Source organism: Eutrema salsugineum, unplaced genomic scaffold, assembly GCF_000478725.1.
Source record: "Eutrema salsugineum unplaced genomic scaffold, Eutsalg1_0 scaffold_9, whole genome shotgun sequence".
Taxonomy (NCBI): Eukaryota; Viridiplantae; Streptophyta; class Magnoliopsida; order Brassicales; family Brassicaceae; genus Eutrema; species Eutrema salsugineum.
Window position 1 is genome coordinate 5,943,391 of NW_006256342.1, and position 25,041 is coordinate 5,968,431.

At 30.3% G+C, this 25,041-nt stretch overlaps 6 protein-coding genes across 6 annotated transcripts; 3 read left to right on the forward strand and 3 right to left on the reverse strand.

Moving 5' to 3' along the window:
- The first annotated feature begins 7,703 nt into the window (after positions 1-7,703).
- LOC18009058 (transcription factor bHLH109) lies at positions 7,704-8,351 on the forward strand. Its single transcript, XM_006391099.1, has 3 exons — positions 7,704-7,922; positions 8,002-8,235; positions 8,316-8,351. Exons 1-3 carry the CDS (start codon positions 7,704-7,706, stop codon positions 8,349-8,351), a joined length of 489 nt encoding a protein of 162 aa, XP_006391161.1.
- A 1,334-nt stretch (positions 8,352-9,685) lies between these two features.
- On the forward strand, positions 9,686-10,336 carry LOC18008988 (putative F-box/kelch-repeat protein At3g24610). Its single transcript, XM_006391100.2, has one exon. It carries the CDS (start codon positions 9,686-9,688, stop codon positions 10,334-10,336), a length of 651 nt encoding a protein of 216 aa, XP_006391162.2.
- A 2,101-nt stretch (positions 10,337-12,437) lies between these two features.
- LOC18008727 (transcription factor bHLH109) lies at positions 12,438-13,669 on the forward strand. Its single transcript, XM_006391103.2, has 5 exons — positions 12,438-12,692; positions 12,781-12,846; positions 12,930-12,995; positions 13,248-13,412; positions 13,484-13,669. The coding sequence occupies exons 1-5, from the start codon at positions 12,438-12,440 to the stop codon at positions 13,529-13,531; spliced, it is 600 nt and encodes a 199-aa protein (XP_006391165.1). The 3' UTR covers positions 13,532-13,669.
- A 133-nt stretch (positions 13,670-13,802) lies between these two features.
- Positions 13,803-14,351, reverse strand: LOC18009096. Its single transcript, XM_006391101.2, has one exon. It carries the CDS (start codon positions 14,246-14,248, stop codon positions 14,042-14,044), a length of 207 nt encoding a protein of 68 aa, XP_006391163.1. The 5' UTR covers positions 14,249-14,351; the 3' UTR covers positions 13,803-14,041.
- A 1,556-nt stretch (positions 14,352-15,907) lies between these two features.
- Positions 15,908-17,391, reverse strand: LOC18008247 (reticulon-like protein B14). The gene is made up of 5 exons (XM_006391104.2): positions 17,252-17,391; positions 16,977-17,163; positions 16,771-16,900; positions 16,603-16,672; positions 15,908-16,230 (listed from the first exon to the last, which is right to left on the reverse strand). Exons 1-5 carry the CDS (start codon positions 17,340-17,342, stop codon positions 16,061-16,063), a joined length of 648 nt encoding a protein of 215 aa, XP_006391166.1. The 5' UTR covers positions 17,343-17,391; the 3' UTR covers positions 15,908-16,060.
- Positions 17,392-17,800: 409 nt separating this feature from the next.
- On the reverse strand, positions 17,801-19,452 carry LOC18008935. The gene is made up of 3 exons (XM_006391105.2): positions 19,194-19,452; positions 18,902-19,110; positions 17,801-18,243 (listed from the first exon to the last, which is right to left on the reverse strand). Exons 1-3 carry the CDS (start codon positions 19,284-19,286, stop codon positions 17,946-17,948), a joined length of 600 nt encoding a protein of 199 aa, XP_006391167.1. The 5' UTR covers positions 19,287-19,452; the 3' UTR covers positions 17,801-17,945.
- Positions 19,453-25,041: the final 5,589 nt, after the last annotated feature.

Sequence of the window (25,041 nt, forward strand, 5' to 3'; positions counted from 1 at the left end):
TGATTCTATAACAAAAGAAAAAAAAAACATATGGATTAGAATGCGTCACCCTTCCAAATTCGAGAAAAAAAAAAAGTGTCACCATTTGTCGTCTTTAGGTGTTTCGGTGTTTGGATGATCAAGCGGAATAAATAATAATAGGAAACAAATATTGGAACTTGAAACATTTCAGGTTTGTGGTTTCATCAGGCGAAACTCAGCTACTATTCGCGATTTGTCTCTACACAAACCAATATTAGAATTATATATAGACCATACAATTTTACCAACTAAAATATATTTTTACTCGTTACTCCATGGGTTTCAAAGCCTTCAATAGTCGTTTCGAATAGTTTTACTGAAATTTTCTTGACCATGAACTACCATGAAACAATATGTTAGTAATGGAAAAATGTTTTAAAAAAAAAAATAATAATTCTAAACCAAGTTTGGAAAAATATAGAATTCGATCTATAAATATAAACTATATCGGTACTTTTTCTTTTTTTTTTATGAAATTTTGTGAATGTTTCGTAAGCTGTTTTTTTATACTTGTTTTTTTTCTTAAACAATTTAGTAAGTTTGTTTTCAAGTTTCGTAGATTGTTTAACTATAAAATATGAGGATAAATGATCAAACTATTATTAATAGTTTGTACAGCTAAAAATAAGGAACATAATATATATATATATATATATCTATAAAAAATATGAGGATAAAGAGTAGATTCGATGATTCTATAACTGTGAATTTTTAATTAAAATAAAAACAAATATAATAATTCTCCATATATCTAGGATCAAATCAAGTGACAAGACTCTCCATATATATTGGATTACGTATTTTTAAATATATTTTTGGCTTTTTTCTCCTAAATTTAAGGGATATCCAGTTTTTTACTGGTTAAAATATCTCAAAATAGCTATATATCTATAATATATTAACATATATGAACTTCAAAGCCCTATTTTTGTTTGATTTTTCTTCGAGAACTTGTGCTAATCATATTTATTTTTATTTTGTTTTTATTTTTAATTTTTAAATAAGCAGGTATTTTGAGTTTTTATAGTTTTCTGAAATGGTTTTTTTCTAATATTAGTGTAAACTGTTCGAAGAAAAAGATCATGTGTGATATATTATTTTTTATTAAATATTTTCATATCAATTATTTTTTTTCGCATAATATGTATCCTATATGTAAATGTTTTATATAAATATAGAATACCTGAATTGTTTTTACTGTTCCGTAAGTTTTTTTTATAACTTTCTTAGTAAGCAAATTTTCTTAAGTTTTTTTGCTTTTTTGTAAACAAATTTAGTAAACAACTTGATATGAAATTTATCTTAAATCATCATCAGTAAAAGAAAAAGAACGCATGATATAAAAAATATTACTTTCGATGATAGTTTTAATCGAGCATGGTAGAACCACCAAATATCAGGTTGTTTTCAAATTAAAATGAGGAATATAGTAAAATATTTTTGTTAATACGTCTAAATGATAACAAATGATAACAAAAAAAAACAAATCTCCTCATATCTAGGATCAAATCAATTGATAGGACTCTCCATATATATTGGATTACGTTTTTTTTTTATATTTTTTAATCAAATATCTATATTTTTTATATTTTACTGATAATTTTGTAAGGTAAAAATTATTTTTCACTTAAAACACATCTCTTGTTTGATTTGTCTTTTTCTATATCATTTAAAATTCTCGCCATATATATCTATGAGAATTGATTATTATTTTATAGATCTAATCCGAATTTCTCAGTGAAGCAATTCTAAATTTTAGATGCTGAGAATCGAAATAGTAAAATATGCATGTTTATTATCCTCGTAGCATTTTTTGAGTAGTTTATCCAATTTAGTATATATTTTTGAGAAGCTCTATTTATAAGTCTAACATGGTTTTCTTTGCATTACGTCTAAAAGAAATGAATAATACATGAACAAATGAAGTTGATGATTACTTAAAACTCCAATAAACAGAAGTTAGATTTAAAATCTTAAGAAAAGATTCACTATTTTAGATTACTATTGTTATCTCCTTTTTTGCATAAGCATACTTATCCATATATATGACAACCAAATTAAAGGTATGAGAAACAAGAACCACAAAAAGAAAAATCAAAATCTTGGTTTGTCAAGCATTCGATTGTAGAACCAAGACAGTCCTTCAAGTGTGAATGTGGGATGTAAGATTCAAAACACCCTTCCTTACTTAATAACAACAACACTCTTCGATATTGCTCGACCGAATTCACTCACGCACTAGTGGAAAATATTCATTTCAAACTATTCCCCTTATATATACCTTAAATAATATTAAATATTATATTTTTTTGACGTAAGTATTAAATATTTAAATTTGTACTATCGTTGATGATCGCTTTTTAAATTAAACAATCATTTATAAATACGTTTTTCTCATTATAATTTGGTGATAACTGATAAGTAATTTTGGATCCGATTTCATTGATAGTTTCCGAATTGGTATAGTATTAATTTAAAGAGTGAATAACTGAGGGAAAGCTTGTTATAACGAAATTACGAAAACACTGCAAGTGTAAAAATATATTAAGGAAATTAACACACACCAAAAAAACAAAAGATGGATAAATAATATCCTTAATTCTTTCCCGCTCTTGTTGCCTTACTCCAACATCTCCTCCTATAAAGACCTCTTCCTACTCCAACAATCTCTTCATCACTCTTTAATTAGTAAACTATCATGAGTATGGACAAGCACAACGATCAAGAAAGCCATAATGATCAGTTTTGGTCCTCACTTATCCAATCTTTTGCTGATTCCGATCCTAGAGATAATCTTTTTCCTAAGATCAGCAGCCCGATGTTGGTGAGGCCTACGTCGATGGCTATAGACGTTTGGCCTGAGCATTGGAACGCTCTTGGAGATGGAAATAAGAACATTAATGAGGATGGATGGAAATCTAATAAGGAGATAGAGAAGGTATATATATCTAGTTCGTTTTTTTATATATATGTATAATTTTTTATACCAACTTTGTCTTATTTTATGTTTCTTATTGTATGCAAGGAAAATGAAAATGGTGCCAAAGATGAAATTATGAAGAATGTTGGTAAGAGACCACGTAGTAATGAAGCTCGTAATATAGCCGAGAAGGTGAGTACATTCCTTTGTTTGTTTGAATTATGCGTGCTTGTCTCCCAAGAAAAAACAATTTGTTTAATCTTTTTGTATATTCAAAACGCAGAGAAGACGCACCGATATAAGAAACACAATTGAGGATCTGAAGCAGTTGACACTTAATTGCAAAAATAAGGTGCACATCATTTGTTTTTCCCTCTTTCTTTTTTATCCGCGCTTAGTAGTTAACCCTAAAATGTTTAGTTTACATATTAAAAGGTAGAAAATGCTCTTTTCTCGTTTCCGTTTAAAATTTACATTATAAGTTCTAATTATAAAACTAAAATATGGTGTTGTCTCTTTTTGAAACACAACAAATTAACATGTAAATCTAAAACCCGACACTAATGAAAAAGACAATATTGAGTTGATGTTTTTTTTTTTTTTTTTTTACTGAGTTGATGTTACTTGTCCCAGTTGTTCTGTTTTTAATTTTATTATCTATATGAATCTGCAGGGAGACTTGGTCTCGACACTTGAGTGTATCGTCGAAAACATACGCTCGATGAAGCTTTGTGTAGAAGTAAGTAATTTCAGTCATTACCTTGTTATTATAAAAAGACATGTATATACCTATAGAGTTTATCCCGGATTTTCTATTTAAAAATATTAATTCAAAGATAACCAAATTTGGTATGTAATGATTCTATACATATTTTGTTTTTTGGTTTTCAATAAATTTACAATTGAAAAATTACATCTCATTTCAATTCGATTGATTTTTCTCGTACAATACACTATTATAACAATATTAAATTTTGATCTTTATTTTCTCATTTACGTTGGTTTCGTTGATCATATGTATATTGTATATATTTTTATGTGTTTAGCACAAAATAGAAGATCATAGGTGTATATTTTACACGTATAAGTGAATGCTATGTTCACATTAAGGTTCAAGAAAAAAAAGTGAATGTTATGTTTTCAACGTTGCATGAGACACAAGACACAAACAACGAAACATGCCATGACCAAACTACAAAATGTAACGATGCAGAGTCAGAGTATGGGTCCCATGTTGCCACTTGGAATGAACATGGATTTTCCGGCACCATGGTTCCCTTTTTACCATCCCAACTTCTACATGCCGCCACCTTTCAATTATAATTATACCCGAGGAGAAACTAGTGGCCACAATATTCAACAAATTGTACCCGTTACTCCTCAGGTCCATTTTTTTCCTTCTTCATGCTTTATATTTTTGTAGTTGATATTGATTTATTTTTAATCACTTCAGATTTTTAAATTAAATAATTTGCAGGGGTTCAACAATCAGCCGCAATCGTCAAAACCTATGTAATTAATTAAGAGCTAGTGGTGTTTTAGTATATATGTTAGTTCATCGCAGAGTATTCATGTTGTAATGTTATATATTGTTCGCCGTAACATTTACAATATATGTTGGTTGTTTAAGTGCAAAGTTTTTGGTTTCAATTTTAGTAAACAACTTCATATTTAATTCAAATTAATCACTAAGAAACATGTTTTATGAGGTTGAGATTACTGTTCCGGATACATATGAAAATGTATTAAAATATAAAATAAAATATATATATATATATATATTTAAAATATTATAGAGAATTTTAATAAATTTTCAATTCTTTTAGAGATTTTAACACTTTATATTTAATCTTTAAATACACATTTTATAGCTTATGTTGTGTCGATAAATTTAATCTTTTTAACATTATAAAGAATTTTAGTACTTATATAAAAAAAATTAGTTATTGATTTCATAAGTTAAAATTTTATACAAAGTATGATTAAGATATTAAATTGAATGATATTGCATATTGGAATTAAATTGTTACTTATCATATTAAATGTATCTTGGTATTATATTGGTTTTATGGACGTAAATGTAAATATAATACCAAATTCCTCCAAGCATTTAAGAAACGTCCTTTCACATTTAAAGGACTTAGACGACTGTCTTTTCATTTTGGGTAGTGATACTGATAGCGAAGCTTTTCGAAAAGCCAAAGATCTATATATTATATATATATATCAATGAATTATTTTTGGTAGCTAAAATACGGAATACCTATATGAGTCTTGAAGTGGGCACGGAAGTCGATGGATATATTCATGTAACAAGGCCGTGTCTATGTCTAATTAAAAAACTTTTTTTAAGCTTCCATATAATACCTTTACGGGTTTCCAAAAGTTTTTTTTAGTGTATATTCAGACTGAACTGGATTTTTTTTTTAGGATGAGATATTCATCAATGATTTTTTTTTTTACAACAAAGAAAGAGATTTTACAACAAAGAAAGAGATATTCATCAATGGTACTAATTATTTTCACTTATAATGATGTCTATATACAGCCCTCTTTGCATATACATTTTACGAATATATTAGATAAGAAAAATTTACAAAACGACACTTCCGATTGCAGAAGCCAGAAGGTACAAGTTAAGTATATCCGAGCTGAGCGGTGAGGGAATGCACAATGTGGATGTGAAATCCACCACTAAATATATAATTATTATATAGCAAGAACACGTAACACAATCTTTTTCTTCATATTTTAGATTAAGATGGATAGCGTATTTTAATTAATCAACAGTGTTTATTTTTGTTTCCTAGCTACTACTATATCTTGAAAATGCTTGTGCAGATTCAGATAATCTGGACAAGACTTGGAAACGCCGCTTCTAGGAAGGGTAAAAATGGGACATCCTATTTTAACTACACCAAAGACATATCTTAAAGGATTCTGAAATCACACTGAAACAATAATTTGAACATTGAAATTACGTCACTCTCATATCTATTTGTACGTTTGATAGCAATATGAATACTATTAAGATAAAACAAGGCGGACAAAAACTCCTTACGTGATAATGTTTTCGCGTTTTATCAGATGTAAACGGCCAAAATTGAAGAAATGTCGGAACTTGAAACACAATATTAATCCGGAAAAAGGAAAAGATATGAATAATAAAGGCTATAAAGCAAAAAAAAAAATGAAACAATCCCGAGAAATGTAGAATTAGGAAGACGTTTCTAGTTCTGGAGATGAAGATCGAAGAGTAAAACCATATAGACTTTCGTGAATCGTGATTTTCATCTAATCACACAAATTAACAGTTAACATCGTAAATCTCCACAAAGTATCCTACTACATACTCCCTTCGTTTTACAAAGAGTGTCATTCTAACATTCTTACACAAATTAAGAAATAAGATAAAATGTCTTTTATACCCTTATTAATTTGCAGAAAATAACTATTGGAATTATATTTATAATTAATTTTCTGAATTTATTGAGGTTAAAAATGGTATTTTATGTTAAAAATTACATTGGAATTCTAAAACGATATTTTTTTTGAAACAAAAAAAGAGTGTCAAAACGACACTCTTTGTAAAATGGAGAGAGTATATCTAAAACGTTATTAACTCTTTTTTTTTTTAATTCTTTTTTTCAAACCCGATAACCTTATCCTAACTCTATTAATTCATACTCTCTCCGTTTCATAAAGAGTGTCATTCTGACATTCTTCACACAAATTAAGAAATAAGATAAAAGGTCTTTTATACCCTTATTAATTTGCAGAAAATGACTCTTAGAATTATATTTATAATTAATTTTCTGAATTTATTGAAGTTAAAAATGATATTTTATATTAAAAATTACATTGGAATTCTAAAACGACATTCTTTTTTAAACAAAAAAATAGTGTCAGAACGACGACACTCTTTGTGAAACGGAGGGAGTATTATTTACCGCATTTTAGTTAATTGAAACTGTTAAAATTTCACGGCACATTTAATTCATACAGGATTTTGGTATGCGGTTATTCTTGTTTTTTTTTTATTAGCAACCTTTTCCTTTAGTTTAATTTTTTTTGTCAACAAAAAAAATTATAAGCTAAAGGAAAAGGTTAATTTTTTTTTGTTGACAAAAAAAATAAGCTAAAGGAAAAGGTTGCTAATTAATATGTGTTAAATTTCAAATCAATTTTATGTGTTAAATTTAGTTTTCAAATCGTTTTAATATGGCATATATTCACCAAGTTCCCTTGCTGACAGCTATATATCCTTGTGTATTTACATCGAATATAAGGTCCATGATTCCGAATTAATTTCCAACAGAAATTAATATTCCGAATACTCAATAAAGTTTCATTATATAAATAAGGACTGCCGTTTACGAACAAGGATGAGACTATTTGTTTCTCTAATGTCTTCAAATTTGTGCTTATAATTCCAAGAAAGAGTGAGAACGCATATGGAACAAAAAAACAACAAACATATGTTTTCTTCTGCATGTTTTTGTATAAAATAGTAAAATACAAAAATATACCTATAATACAATAAAAGAAGTATATAATTTGTAATTTCACGTGGATAACCTTTGTTCGGAAACCAAGGGATGAAGAAGAATCATGTTTTCTCTTCCCGCTCAATTGATGCGACTTTCAAAAATAGCTTCTTATATCTCTCCCCCTATTTATAGTTTTGGGATCCATCAGTTTCCTCTTGAGTCACTCCACTTTCACAAACTCAAAAATCTCAATTTAGCTGAGCATCAACTTAATGGAGGATACTGAAGGAGAGCTAAGTAAAATAACTGACATACTTTCTACGTTCTCTTCAGAAGATCAAAATGAATTAAACCCTTTGCAAGAGATCTTCGGTGCGCACTCGAGCTCGTCAACGCTTGTCTCTCCTGAGCCTGAGGATTCAGAGAACGATGATCAGAGAGACACAAGTGATGATCATTACAACAAGAGTAAGCGTACGTTGATGGAGAAGGTTTGGGATCTATTTCTTGCGTACTTCCCAAGCTAGGTCATATGTTTATTTTCTTGATTTGTTTATCTAAACTCTGCAGAAAAGACGACAGATTATTAAAGATAAAGTAGATAGGTTGCTGGCTTTGACGCCTTATTCCGAAAAGGTTAATATACTTCATACATATATAGGAGAGTCGAATACAATATCACCATTTTATGCAGCTCAAGCACCATGTATGGCTCCTCCATACACTACTCCTTGGTGCTATTATGTGCCAGGAATCCCAATGATGCCTCACCACAACATTCCCTTTAACCCGCAATCTCATCAGGTTTGGATCCAATTCCTACTTTAATTTAACCCTATTTTATTCAATAAGTTCTGATTTTCTGCTATCAATTTACATCACAGGCACATGACACGGCGCCGCCTGATAAAACTCAATAACCTTTTAGCTTTGTGGCTTTTTAAGACCCTCTGGCTTTGGACTCGTTTCTTTTGCTTGTGGAGACTGTTCTTGTAAAATTAGATATATACAAAGATGTATGTAGTTTTGATGCCCCAATCTGTGACAACACTTACTTCCTCTGTTTTGTTCTGTTTTGCTCTTCTCTGTGGTGTATGCAGATGTAATAAACAAAGCAAAGATATTCTACAATCATGTTTCCCATTTTTTTCCCTTGAATTTCTTGGAGAAATTAGATCAGTAGTAGATCATTAAATTAAAGAAGCAGGACATATTTTCTGTAAGGAATGTGTTTTCTATATTCACAAATAGACGACACAAAGATATATATACTATATATATTTATACAAGAGAAGAGAATGCTCTTAAATAATCTACTTACAGAATGTTTCTAAAACAGAGCAGTTAAATATTAAGACAATAATGAGAATCAAAATTATATCTCTAACACGCCCCCTTAAGAAGGAGGGATTGAGTCACTCCAATCCTATCTTTTAGTTCAATGAAGCGAGACAGTGGTTTCGTCAATGCATCTACCAGTTGATCTTTGATGTGGACATGAGCAACTCGAAGAGCATTTTGTTGGATGTTCCACGAACGAAATGGTAGTCAAGAACAATGTGCTTCATCCATAAGTGAAATACGGGATTGGCACTGAGGAACGTGGCACCTACATTGTCACAGTATATAGATGGGAAGTAAAGGATAATTTTTTAAAAAAAAAGAACATCTAATTCAACTATGAACTGATCCACATTCATCACAAATAGTAATCTCACCTAAATCAGTCTTCTCTTCGAAGCATGCTTTATTCTATAGTAGCGTATTTTAGAACATTTGAAAATTCGCTCTTAGGATCTAAATGGTAACGACTGAATCTTGTGATCCACATCTTGATCACTCGGTATTATAGTTTTAATACATTTTAGTTCTACACTTAGTACACTATCCCCACAAGCATGTCAACACTAGGACCTAGACAGCCATGTTACTTATGTATGTAAACTGTTCGACGACTAATTAAAAAAAAAAAAAAAAACACAACGACGACAAATATACATCAGTATCAATATATTCATTCAAATATGCCGTGTCGGCAAAGTAATCTAGAAATTAACAGGAATGGAAATTCCAATCCTATTAGTTTTGGAGAAAGGAGATTACCTTTTTACTAATCCTATTAAAAAGGAGATACTACGTTTTCACTAATCCTATTAGTTCGGGAAAAATAAGCAAATTCTATAAATATAGTTTCTGGCTTCTCCGTCCTCACAAACTTGAAAATTGAAAATTAGGCTAGGAGAATAATTTGTCAATGAAAGGAAGATGTGCGATTCGGGAATGTTGTAAATTGGGATGGTGTAAATTGGGATGGCCGAGCACTGAAGTGCCATCTCACAATAAAAGGAGGAAGAAGAAGAAGAAGAAAAATAAGAACAAGAAGGTTTACGCCTTGGATGACAAGGCTCAAAGCTTCTACTTCGTGCCAAGTGAATATATGTTTTGGAACAAGGGAACAAGAGATTCTAAGCCAGGAACCAGAACCCATTGGTGTGCCGTAGGGAAATTGTTATACTGCGTTGGTGCACATGGAAGCATATTGTGGTGTGAGCCAGATGTGTTGGATTGGAAAGAGGTGAAAGGTTTGGAAAATTTGAAAAAATCTTTCTCTGGTTCTAGAGATGTCCTCTTTAATCCAGGCCCGAGGCTCTACTGTCCACCAAGGATGGTCAAATCTGAAATTAGCAGACTCGGTAGCAACTCTAGTGGGAACATTGTCATCTTCTGGAACGCACGGCTTAAAAATCCTGATGGTTTGGAGCTTTGCTCTGCCGAGATATCTGTGGAGAGACGAGAGGGAGGCGACATTTGGGGGAAGATTGAGTGGTCTGGTGCTCTCTTCAAACTTGGTCCTCTATCACACTCATATGGCGAGGTCTTATATTCTGCTTCTGTCTTTGTTTAAATATTTTTTATATCATATGCAGAATGAATCACATTGCGGGATATAAGTTATTTTTAGGTTTTATGAATATCTTTTATTTGTGATATTTAAATTCTTCTAATTGCAGTGTGCTTGGAGTTCAGTTTTTTTGTTTTGTAAAAAAAAATACAATCAGTTATATCTATTGGCAAGCTAAAGCCAAACAAAGGAGCCATCTTGTCGGAACCCTAAAAGCTGGTCACCAGCATCTCTATCCAAATTTCACAGCGAATTCCTATCTAATTACCTAAAGGTAACATGTTCCGATATCTTGCAGCTTTTTTAAATCTATCAGGATACTTATTTCTTTGACTTGGTCTTATTGAGCTCTGTTCTCTTGTTTGTGTGTTCATCTTCTTTCTAGGTACTTAAACAGGAGAAGCGGCCTGATATTTCCCGTCAAAAAAAAGAATGCTAAGTTGGTCGATCAAAAGATTCCATCTTTTAATTTTGGTGGACATGTTTGGTTTCTCATTGTTTGGTATCAAGTGTAATTGTTTAATTTTGGACGCAAGCCGTTTTTTAGGTCGCCATTTTGCTTGATCAGTGTCTGAAATTAAGTTTTGTTGACTTTTCAGGAAACTGATCACTATAACAAGGCGAGGGAAGTCGTAGGTAAAGTTAAGTATTGATTTCCATGCATTTTGAGAAGCATTGTGGATGTTATTATGGCATCAATTTATTTGTACAGGGCCAAAGACAAGTGGAAATTGTACTTGCTGCACGTATAAATCCTTAAATACACACATATGTATATTTACAGGAAGCTAAGCTTAGCAGTCATGAAACCAAAAGTTGAAGTTATGCAGATTTAAGTGTCGAGGTACTTTACATAAAACTCTTGTGCCTAGCTGCTGTCTTTAATGCAACTCGGATTTGGAATGCAGAGAACATTTGTTCTTTTTATTGTACCAATCACTCTCTCCTCCGTTGGATATTTAGATGATATATTTTTTTTTTTGTTTCTTAGCTACTGATAAATCTTGAAAATGCTTGTGGAGATTCAGAAAGCCTGGACAAGACAAGTCTTGCCGCCTCTAGGGAGGGTAAATATGAGACATCCGGGACATCCTTTCTTTTTTTAGTTTAACTACACCAAAGGCATATATTACGTCACTCTTCATATCTATTTGTACGTGAACATGTTTTGGCGTTTTATCAGATGTAAACGGCCAAAATTGTAAATGTCGGAAGTTTAAACATTATATTAATGAAGCTACACTAGAGTCAAGAGTGTATAATAAAGCAAAACAGAAATGAAACAAGTCCGAGAAATGTAGAAATATGAACACGTTTCTAGTTTTGGAGGCCGAAAGTTTGTTTGGTTTTATATGCCGTTAACCTTGTTATTTTTAGCAACATTATCCTCTTAGTATTTATATCGTTTTTGTTTGTTTGTTAAGTTTAGTTTTCAAATCGGTTCAAAGTATATTTAAATGAAACTATATGCCCTATACAGTATTCATCAAGTTCACTAGCTAAAAAGCTATATCATTGTGAATTTACTTCGAATATAAGGTCCATGATTCCGAATTAATTTTTTCGAACAAAAATTAATATCCCCAATAACTAAATTAATATTCCCAATAACTAAATTAATATCCCCAATAATAAATAAAAATTGTCTGTTGGAAATTAATATACCGAATAATAAAAAAAATTCATTATCTAAATATGGACAGCCGTTTAAGAACGAGGATGACACTACTTGTTTCTCTGTTGTCTTCAAATTGGTGCTTAGAATTCCAAGAAAGAGTGAGAACCCATAGGCAACAAAAAACAACAAATATATGTTTTCTTCTGTATGTTTTGATATAAAATACCAGAAAATATATATAAAATATAATAAAGAGAGGCCCTTTAACAAAAAAAAAAAAAAACAGTTTAATGTTAAGGAAACCGTGGGACGAAGCAAAATCATGTGTTCTCTTCCCGCTCAATTGATGCGACTTTCAAAAGCAGCTTCTTATATATACCTCTCTCCCCCTATTTATAGTTTTGGGCTCCATTAGTTTTCCTATTGAGTCTCTCTAGTTTCACAAACTCAAAAAATCTCAATATTAGTTGAGCATCAATTTAGTTAATGGAGATAAACAACAGTAAGGAGGATATTTCTCAAAAAGAGATATGTTCATTGTCTCACCTAATTTCTTCGTTATCTTCAGAAGATCAAAATGAATTAAACCCTTTGCAAGAGATCTTCCGTTCCCACTCTTCTGAGCCTAAGGATGATGTCACCAAGAACATTGATCAGAGAGACAAAAGGGATCATTGCAACAAGAGTAACCGTGCGACTAAACGATACCGTTCCATGGAGTATCGTGTGATGATGGAGAAGGTTAGGGATCTTTTTCCTTCTATTCTTGCGTGCTTCCCAAGCTAAGTCAATGTTTATTTTTCTTGATTTGTTTTTCTTAACTCTGCAGAAAAGACGGCAGCTTATAAGAGATAAAGTAGATATATTGCAGGCGATGACGCCTTATTGCGCAAAGGTTTATTTCATATTTATATAGTAGAGTTGAATACAATATCAAGTTTTTAACGCTTCTTCTTTTGTGCGTATATATATATATAGTCGGACCTTGCAACCAAGCTTGAAGGCATCGTAGAATACATGAAAAGTTTGAAACATCAGAGAGATGTAAGCTATCTTTTTTTTTTTTTTTTTTTTTTTTGATTATCACCCTAACCCCGAAACCACTGTAATATTAGTTTTGTCCCAAAAACAATTTGAACCTGCAACCTCTTGAATCTTTACCAATTGAGCTACTGGCTCTTGGTATATTTTTTGTATTTGTTTGTTCTCGTCTATAACTCACAAACGTACATTCCCAAAACAGCAATAGCCATTTACAATACGAATTAATGAAGCCGTATGTGTTATGTGGTCCAGATTATGTCCAAGGCATACACAGAGTCTGCGGGTTACATGTCACCATTTTATGCAGCTCAAGCACCATGTATGGCTCCTCCATACACTACTCCTTGGTGCTATTATGCGCCAGGAATCCCAATGATGCCTCACCAAAACATTCCCTTTAACCCGCTATTTCGTCAGGTTTGGATCCAATTCCCACTTCAATATAACCTTATCTTATTCAGCACATACATTCTGATTTCTGTTATCAGTTTACATCACAGACACATGACAAGGCGCCGCCTGATCTAACTCAATAAGCTCTTATCTTCGTAGCTTCTTAAGACCCTGCGGCTTTGGATTCGTTTCTTTTTTCTACAAGAGACTGTTCTTGTAAAATTAGATATATGTAGTTTGTGACAACACTTACTTCCTCTGTTTTGTTCTGTTTTGCTCAACCTTTCTCTGTGCCGTATGCAAATTTTAATAAACAAAACAAATATATTCTACAATCACGTTTTCCATTTTTATTTTTACCTTGAATTTTATGGAGTAATATAGGATAATATTTGGAGCCTTCACATTATCATCAGTACACGCTTTTTAACTCCATATTAATTCAAGAAACCACATATGATTTGTAGTTAAATTCCTTTATTCTAAACACAAAACTGCCTCTATAAGACCCGTTAAACGACAATAACCTCCTCGTTTGTACTACTAGCTGTGTCACCACCCGGTTCAAACCCGATAAAATGCATGCTTTTTTGAGAAAAACGTTAAAAATGTTGCAATACGTGGACCAAAAAAAAAAAAAAATTGCCAACCGTTTAACCTCCACAACCTCCACCACAGCCTGCGGCGCACGCGGAGGCATGGACGTTGTTAGTATCAGATTTAGAAGCACCGTCGCTACAGGAGAAAGTCACGGCGACTATGACGGAGATAGCCACAAGAGCTGCCCAAATGTAGAGTAAGATAACGGCGCCTTCAGATCCTCCGGCGTTACTTGCCACCGCAAGTTCTCCTCTCACCATTGAAGAAGTTTTTTTGTATGCATTGCACTGACAATAGTTGACTAGTTGATAAAAAGGGTGAGAGAAATTGGCATATCTTTTGAAATGTGTGGTTTTGGTTTTTTGAGTCAGAAGTCACCAAAGGTGCGACGACTCTTTCTTTTCTTTTACCCTGCCCTTTGGTTCAACTCTAGGGTCAAACTAGTTTACTAATCTTGTGTGTGTGGCCATTCGTCATATCTCACCACTGAATTGTCTGACTGTTAACAACAACAACAAAAAATACAAAATTCTTATTGTTATCTAAACCCAATTCTTTAAGAGTGACTTTATGAACTAATGGCCAAAAAGTAGAACAAAATTTTTTTTTTTAATATACAATAACACCATTAGTGACATAACATATTAGAGATGGCTATTTTGGTGTATGAATGGTAATACTTACTTTTAGGGACCACTGATAAGAACTCATAAAATTGATTTGAATGAAGTAGATGTGCTCTACTCCTACAGTTCGAGGACCTTAGATTTGGCTCATAGTCATAACTCATAACTCAAGACTCTAGATAGAACAACATATAGAGTATTTGTTTTTTTTTGTTCTTTCTTATTTTTGGCAAATAGATAGAGTAATTGATTTAATGGTTACTTTATTACTTTTAACAGAGAGTAGGAAGGAATGTATTTGAACATTGTCTCAAATGGTTATTTTATTGGTTTATTTGAAATTTTGAATTGATGGTCATTGTCTTACTTACCATTTTATGCTGACTTCACCCAATTTTTAATAGTTACTGAGAAGTGAGAACCAACAAAAATAAGAATTGTCTCAATAAACTTGGTTTACCGAAGAAAAAAAAAACAAGAGAGAGCATAGATAAACGTAAATTTCAAGTTAAATATATATCCTTTGATAACTAGAAGATAATTCAAAATTTTATTATCAGACTAATCATTCAAGTGTAGTCGTTAACACTATTCACTAAATTTTCTAATACTATTTTAGCTGATCAAATGAGAGTAATTACTAATTCGATAACTCTGCATTCGAAAAGAATTAATCATCAACAAAACAAAGTTGATAGAAACTACTATTTCACCACTTGGTTTTCGAATTGAATATTGGTTGCTCAAACTAACATACATAAAAATTAAGTATTTTAAAATATTTTAGAATCGAGACAAGGCAAATGGATAAGCATCGAGGAGTGCTTTGTCATTATTCTGAAAATATCAAGAGTTGATCAATTGTGAAGCAATATTTTGCGACCTTGAAGAAGCCAAATATAGTATTTGCGTTTTTTCTTTGTAACGGAAAATCAGAGATATATAAACATTAATTAATTTTGATCACAAAAAATTAACATCAATTAAAATATCAAATAGATACAAGCAAACATGTTTATTATTTTTTTGTTCGATCATCATTTTTGTAAGATTATGATATTTCTATGGAGTGAGTTTTGAGTATTCAAAACAGAATTAGAGATCAAAACTAAAGTACACAAAAGTGAGAGAACAAAGAGAGAGAAAATGCAAAAAGAAAAAAAAACGATTACAGCTAAATATCCTCCACTTTAGTTTCTTGGGTAAGAAGGTACTAGCATTAAGCCATATAATAAACTTATTAAAAAGGTCATCCTGATCCTACATAAATAAGTATAAATATTAAAGCTTTTCTCATATCAACAACTGTTTTTAGTTACAACGAAATATAATTATTGTATACCCATTGAATCTTGAACTCCTGATGAGCATTTATGATTACATGAACAAAGACCTATTACTTTAATATGAAGCATGTGCAGATCCAGAAGCTTGATATACATAATTTTACATATGCTTCCTAGTTTTAGCATTGGCTTTAGGGATTTTGTTAATGACTTTAGAGTTGATGTTCTTAAAGAGCTTCTTCATGTCCCTCCCGCTTTTACTTGCTGCATAATTTAGCTCTTCTTCGTATTGCTCATACAACATTGGTATCGTCTCCAGACCCACAAATACTTCACCAAAAAATCACACAAATTAAAATTTTTTAAATAAAGGCTTTAACCAAAAATCTTTGTATAAAAAAACACCTTAGTAAATGTTTATCTCTTAACCGCTACATGTTATCAATCAAGTCCTCAAATGTAGAGTGTGTTAGATAAACTAGTAAGTACAGTAAATGATCATATGCAAAAACAACGGATTAATCTCGTGTTGTTTTGAAAAAAAAGGCATGAACTATGCTCACGTTTTTATCCGATGACATGTTATTCTACATGATAAATTGATATATCACACAATTTGTATATTTTTTTTATAAAAAAAAATCACACACTATTTGTCAAAATTATTCAAATCTTGACTATAGTATGTTCATAAAGACTCACCGATGTATAACAGAGTTAGAGAGCTGAAATAGTTTCCGACCACTGATAATATCCATAGTGCAACAACAGCCTGAAACATAATGAGACACAACAAGTTTTCAATACAAACAATCTCTAGATGAAATAGAATAATTCCTAAAACTAAGGTGTATATATATTGATTGTTACCAAAAACAGGAGTTTGAAGTCTTTGCCACTCGAAATATCATACAATTTGATGATGAACCAGTTGATCTTGGCAAAGAGGATTCTCCAAGTCGATTCCGAGATCCTTAGATCATTGATACTCGGTGGTTTCCTTCACGAAATGGTGTGTTCTTTGAGTGTTAAACTTTCATAAAAAGAAAGAGGCAATATAGTGTTATGGTTTTTACCGCTGGATTAGTTGTGAAGAGCCAATGTAAGACCAAATGAGGAAGATGAATATGCAGATTAAGAGGGTTTGGCAGAGGAAAGTGATGAAAGGATATTCAACTACTTCGAATAAGAACCATATCAATGTGAATACCGCCAAGATTGTTCCTGATTCTTTCTTGTTCTTCCAGAACATTAAATCAGCAACTAGCAAGATTTCAAAACAGATATTCTTCAGATTAGAAGACTAAAGAAGAAAAATGAATATAAATAGATAAAGGAAGATATATGTTACAGTGTCCTCCTCCTAGATTGTGATATATAGATCTTCGTCTTCTCGATGAAGAAGCTCTATGTTCATCCATTTCGTATCCGTGAATCGCCATGATTGTTTTGGTTTAATGGTTTTATAAATACAACTGTAGCCTTTTTGTTAGCTAAAACTCTATGATTCACGGTATATATAGTTTTTCTTTTTGTTCTTGGATTCATAAAGAAGAAAGCGATTTGAGAAAAGGGAAAGGAATGGCTTTAGCATGTTGCAAAACTCACCTATTTATTATAAAGTTATAATATGAGTAAACATTTTTATATCTTCTGGAGAATCCTTCATTACTTGTACTGATGATCGAAAATGTATTCCAAAAAGTTATCAACATTTTGATCTTAGGTCTTTGTAAACCCTTTCTCATGCAAGTATATTCGTTGAGGCTAGGAATGTTAGTTTTGGGCCTAAAAATGGGCCTATCGGATTAATTCAGCCTGTAAATGAGCCCTGATTGTTAACATCCCTATTCCTTAGTTGAGGTCAAATGGGAAGCTGATAATGATGAGACAAACCAAATTTCTCTCATAGACGCACATAAATAAGCCAACATTACATCAGAGAATTACAAAGTTTATATGAACAATTATATCAAACAACAGTTTATAGTTTATAGACCCTGTCTTTAAAAACCATAGCCATCATAAGACCAAACAGAAGTGTGTTATACCTTGTTGAACTCGGTGTTCTGTTGCTTTGGAGCATCTTCAGGACTAGTCATGCCGATGCCATCGTTCTGATGCTTCTCCCATCCACCAGTGTCAGCCTTAGAATGAGCCAAGTAGTAAAGAATGGTTGAAATCAAAGACATTAGAGTCAGAGCAGCTCCAGCAGCAAAGACCCCAACGGGTAATACGGCACAAGAAAGCTCCTTTTCTTTGTAGATGCCTTGACTTTTTGTGTGGTACACGTTCCTAGCTGATCCAGCCAACAAGCACGCCTCAGCACCTAGAAAACTTACCCTGAAGTAGTTTTTCCATCCACAAGGATTCTGTTAATAAACACAACTTCCACAACAATTAAGACAAAACTATTCAAACATAGACATGAACTAACTAACTAGTCAATAGTCATAAGTGTTGTAAGGCGTTTCTTATAGAAGCAACATAGTTTTGTTAGATCAAAATTGTGTCATCAAATAATCAATAGTTGTTTTAGATGACAAGCCAGTTCGAGATATTAACAACTCAAGAATAAGAGTTTAGGACATAAAAGCTGTGACTTTTAAATCATGATCACTGAACAATCACATCACAAAACTTAAATACCTTCTGGAAATGCTTACTCCAAGTTCACAATACCTTTATCCAAACAAGCTGTGGAATCAAGGGGAAAAAAGCATTCCTTTTTGGTTCGAAGTTGAAAACCCATAAATAAACAATCAAAATCACAAATTTTTTCTTAGCTCAGATTCAAACAAAGAAGAAAAATCAGTTCAAGTTTCTATTCTTTAAGCTATCTTCATAACTTGAAATGGAAAATCAAACTTGAAAAGCCCTAAACAGGAATTTAATTTAAACCACAAATTCTCATTTCTATTTCACCCAATTTCAAATCTTGGTTGCTAAATAAAGACTGAATCTACTTAAATTCAACACCAGGAAAGGGTTTAAATCTTACCAAGAGACGACGAAGAAGACAATAGCCCAGACTGTGTAAGAAGTACCAGTAACGAGACCCTTCCCAAAGCAAAGACACTTCGTAACGCCGTTAACCACCGTCTGGCTCACAAGCAGCAACCCAAACGCCGACATACCGTACACCGTCGCCGCCTCTGTTCCGTATTTGCAGAAGGTCTTCTCATCGTACATGTCCGGCATCGCCACAGCCTTCAAAAAAAAAAAAAAAAAAAAGATAAATCGAAAGTAACCAAACAAAAATAGAAAGAGAGAGAGAGAAGAGAGAGCAGTACGGTGCTACGGCGACGCTCGGCGCCGAAGGCGAAGACGAAAGCAAGGAGGTGAAGGGAAATGACGACGGCGAGGATGGAAACGGAAACCGCCATTGATTTCGGTCTCAAGTTCTCTTCTTTTCTTCTGTCTTTACTCTTTTGTCTTTTTCTTAAGAAGCTTTTTTGGTCAAGAAGTGAAGAGAAATGACGTTAAAGTGTCTCAATACGACGATATTTTCTTAACACTAATATTTGGACTTAAATGTCAAAGTGTCTCCATCATTGTTTGCTTCTTTTTTTTTTTTTTTCTCTTTTTAATGTGGTTACCATGTAATTTTAGGAGAGATAAGTAACCATCAAAAGACTCCATTTGTTGTTATTAATCTTGGGTTTGTAGTATAATGATCGATTAAAAAGAAAAGCAACACGAAGAAAAAAATATATATTTTGCAGATCGTTTTAACTCTGTCGGCTCCACCGCTTGTCTTTTTACCGGCGAATCTCGGTCGCCAATACCACCGCTAATTATATTTCCCACCGAATATATATATATATATATATAATGTCACAATATTGGTACACATTAAATTTAGCCCAAGCGAATACAGGCCCATTTGATATAGGTTTCCAAGACTCGTTGCTCATTATTTTCCTCAATAATTTTGTTTTCTGTTTTTCGTTTTTTTGGGGTAGTGTTACTTTTAGAGCTTACGAGATTCTCGCTTGAGTTAGGCCAAATCAAAATTTGGCGGGTAGAAAGAAGTTTCTTATATTATTAGTTGATAATTGATGGGAGAGAAAACGATTGATGTAGGCAAAATATTCCAGATCCCATATGATTTGTTTTGAAATTAAAATGTGGTACATGCAGTTTTTGAATTTGAATGTAGGTATTTTGATATAATAAAATTGCGTCGAGAGTAGGTAATTTGATTTAAAACTACCCGGATCCGAGTTTGATTATGATTTGATATATAATTTTCATGTGTAATATTAATCTATTATGTGAGAATATAAAAATAGCAAATCATGAAAAAGAAATTATCCACAACATTTTCCTTTGAACTGTCATTTTGTTAAAGGTCGTCTTATTTTTTCAAGCAATGAATAACTCTTGATTTTTGAAAATATACAATGAATATATAACATGTAGTTGTCGACGAAAAAAATAATATATATAACATAGTATGATGATAGGGAAACTTCAAGTATACAATAGCCTGTAATTTTAGGTGGATTTTCAAATTAATTAAAATCCATACTTTCACTTAAGAAATTCTCCTTCAAAATTCTCTATCTAAAAAACAACATAATACTATCGAACTACTACAAGAGAAAATAATGTGCAACGACTTATGTTTTGTCTTGTGTGAAATGTATTAAACTGATAATCTTTTTGCGAAATGGAAAGAGTATTATTTAAAAATCCATAAGAGAGAAAATGATGATAATGATATGCGATGCTGAAAACAAAAACAGATATGTGGATGTGTAATGCTTACAAAAGTCAAAAATATCGATGCGTCATTCTACATAAATTTTGATAAGTTTTTCCCGTAATTGATTATACTAATTTCTAACATGATATTGGGAGCATTCTAACCCAAAATATATATTATAACATCCATTCTATTTTTTTTTCATAAATAATAACCAATTATCCTTATCACGATACTAGAATAATTCCAACTGATAATATTTTATAAAAAAGTAGTAAACAATTTGATGGTTCAAGTTTAGTGTTTCCAAAAGTATATAATGCTCACATAGTGTTTGATGATGTTATAATTTAGCATCTTTGAGAATTTTGCACGTAATGTTTAGCGGTGGGAATCCTTGTTACAAAAAAAAAAATGTTTAGCGGTGGGAAGCTAAACGTTTTCACAACTCAGCTCAAATGGAGTAAGGCATCCCTCGACACACTCATTGATGGTAAGACCATGTACAATAAGACCAGATTATTGAGATCATGAATATATTTTTGTAGATTAAAGCTATCCATAATCTTCTCTCGATTTAATAAGATCATGAATAGATTTTGTAGATTAGAAACTCTGTAAAAAAAAATATATATTTCAGATTAGGAAATCTGTAAATTTTTTTTATCGGATTATAATTCCAAAATTCTTCAGGACTGTTGTTGTAGAAATATTTAATTTCATCACTATTTTCACATGATGTGCATATAGGATAAAGTGTAAGAGATGCTTTGTTATCATAAATGTATATACTTTCCAAAAACCAGCAACGAAATATAATGATGTAATCTAGGTCAAGACTGTAAAATATATGAGATAATAGAGGTACACAGTTTTGTGAACATATGCATTTGTAATTTGCAAGAAATGATATAAGAATTCGTATGGAGAATAACATAGTCTAGAAACTTCAGAAAAGATACTAACTACACACAATCTCTAACGGATAACATCTTCAATTTTCTTCTTTAATTTTATCGAAAAATGTGAAATAAAACGTATATAGAACGAGAACCATCTCTATGAAAACAGTAGATTTGTTTTATGAAGATATATATGATGTCCAATATAATTTGTTGTTATAATGTGGTATCTAGATATCAAGTTTTTTGTTTTCAAAATAAATGTTCATATGAGAATGTTGTAAATTAAATTCTTGTCGTGATATTTTGAATAGCATATGAATTTGATTGAAATTGATTAAAATCATTAAAATGAATACTATAAAATTTTGATAAGAATTTTAAAATTAGTTATCTAATGATACATAATTTTAGTTGAATTTTCAAACCTCTTAAAATACATAAACTAACAGTATCCAACTTAATATATCTAAGTGAAAAGGTTCTTATGTAAAAGTCTAATAATATAAAAAATTATAGTAAGAAAAAAGAATGTGCAATGATCAATCTTATCTTCCCTTTAAATAGTATAAGTACTGTCACATTTGAGTTTACGTTCTGTCTTCCTTATTTTTATATTTTACAATATCTAATCTTTAGGTTTTTACTAAAAAAAATTTCCACATCGAGATTTATCAGGTGGATCCTATCCATTTCTCAACTTGATAAATAATATTTCTTAAAACATTTCTTGTCTTACTACTATACTCTCAACATTTTGTAAGAATAACAATTTAAAATGCATTAGTTATATATTTTTGGACTTTACATTGATATATAATATGTTTTCTTTGTATATGTAAAGGTATATAATTTAATGTATTAGTATTATTGCTATAAGAAATAGTGGCTAACCTCTTAGATATATATATACATATATACACTTTCTAATATTATTAAGTTAGATATACAATTTATAACCAGAGAGGAATTTGCATAGTAAATGAAATGATATTATCATATTTTAGTAATTATATTAGACTAATCTACATTTTATATGTGTTAAGCTCATATTTTTGGTTTTGCCATTCTTAATGAAAATTTTTTTATAAAAATAATATAATTATATCATGGAAGAAAAACTAATTATTTAAAATAAATGATATCAATATTGTGCACTAAAATATTTATGGTCCCGGCATTGACCAAGACTGTCTACCTCTCATATATTTACCATTAATCCAATGTACTTATTTTAACACTTTTGTAGAAATTTTTATTCAACATTTGATATTTATGGGAAAACCTAAAAGGAAATAAAATATATACTTTATCAATAATATAATTATTAAGGGTCGTTTGATATATATATATATTACAATATTATAATATTTAATATATATATGATATTTAAAATTTACCAAATACTCAAGTTTTTATAAATTTGTTAGTCTACTTTGAGATTAAATATTAATTTTAAGATCACTAGTTTTATAATGTATTTTATTTTTAGTTTATGCTAAATTTATGATCAACTAGGAGAGAACCCGCGCATATATGCGCAGATCTTGTTTTAATTTATATTTTAAATAATATATTTTTATAATTTGTATTGAATTTTATGTTTATAATCAACGTTTGTGTTTAAAATATTATATTTTCTTCGTTTTTTTCTTGATGATATATTATTTGTAATCTTTTTTACACCTAATTGTGCTAAGTAGTATAATTTTTCTTACAAGATAATAAGAAATTAAAAAGCTACTATTTTAATTTTTGTATAAAAACGTAATCGTTCACTTAAAAATATACGTTGAATATCAGAGATAAATATTTATTTGTTATTCGATTCTCATATATTTTATTTTTGTAAATCTTACTAATATAATATTTGTTAACTTTCTTAATTTTATATTTTGAATTTTTTGGTTATCTATATTATTGATTCCAACTTTTTTTAATTTAAAAAAACATGTATGATATTTTTATGTAGACGCCCTTCTTTTTACTATTATTTTTAATAACTTTTTAATCATTTGTTTAATATTCTTTGTGTTTAATATTCTTTGTGTTTTCTAATTTTATTAGTTGGAGTTTTATAAAAGATTATTTTAAACTTCAAACTTATTAAGTTTTATTATTTTTTGCATTAAAATTTCAATTATATTTTTAATTTGAAAATGAAGTTTAAATCGCTTAAAAAAGAAAATAGAATGGTGCATTTAAAAAGTTTTGTATTATATAATGTTTATAAATTTTGTATATTGAAAATCAATTTGAATTCATTGTAATATATATATATATATATGTTTATTTATATGTTCTTTAATGTATTTGCTTTAAATTTATTTAATTATTTATTTATTAATATTTTAAATTGACAGATGTCAATATCTCCATTGCTGATGTGTCATTCAGCTGGAGAGAGTTGATTGTCTTTTATATATAAGATATTAGAGCATTTATTATTTGATCATAGGTTTTACTAGAGTTGAATTCAATAAAAATATTAAATTTGGTCAAACTAAAAGCATTTGACTTATTTTAATATGTAAAGTAATGAGCCAAAAATGTTAAATATATACTAGTGGTACTTTTCAAATATAAATTAAATTCTCAAGCGCATGGTACATTAATCAACGATCTGAATAACTTTTAGAACTGCCAACATTATTGTATATGTATGTATAAAATATATATGTTTTCTTGGTAGTGAATGAGAGGAGGGAAAAATTGTTTTTTTTTTCTTTTTTCCTACCTCTCACACACCACCAAGAAAAAATATATATATATATATACCACCAACAAAATGATAAAAATTATATTTAATGCATTTTTTAAGATTACATACCAAGAGATAGTATGGAAGTATATAGAAGTTGATGGTCGAAGTTTACAAAAATATTTAAACTTTAACTCGGAATAAAATTCTGTGAAAGAAAATTCAGATATGATTCCAGAATTATTCAGGTGAAAATTTTCATCTCTATTTTTGCATGATATAAATGATAGGTTAAAGTGTAAAAGACATTTTGTTATTATTATATCTCAAAAAACGTGGAGATGCTACATAAACCTCTAACATTTTTTTTTTAAAACTATATACAAAATATTAAAATATTTTTTAAAAACATAAATTATATATATATATATATATGATATTTAAACTCTATAAAATAAGAGTTTGATATTTCTAGTCCAGATAATGTAACATTATACTGCTGATCCAAAACTAATATTACAAATAATTATTTTATATCAAATTTACATTAGAGCATTTTTTACTTGGTCATAGGTTTTAATACAGATGAATTTAATGGAAAGATTTATTTTGGTCAAATCAAAAGTATTTTTTTTTTGTATAATATGTAAACTTTTGATCCAAAATAAGATAAAACATAAAGAAAATCTCAAACCACATGATACAAACAAAAATCCGAAAAACCTTTTGGGATCTCCAATATGACATACATTTGCATTATTAAAGAAAAAAAACACTGAAAAAAACACTGAAAAACGACACTAAATAAATAGACACTCCTCGTTTTT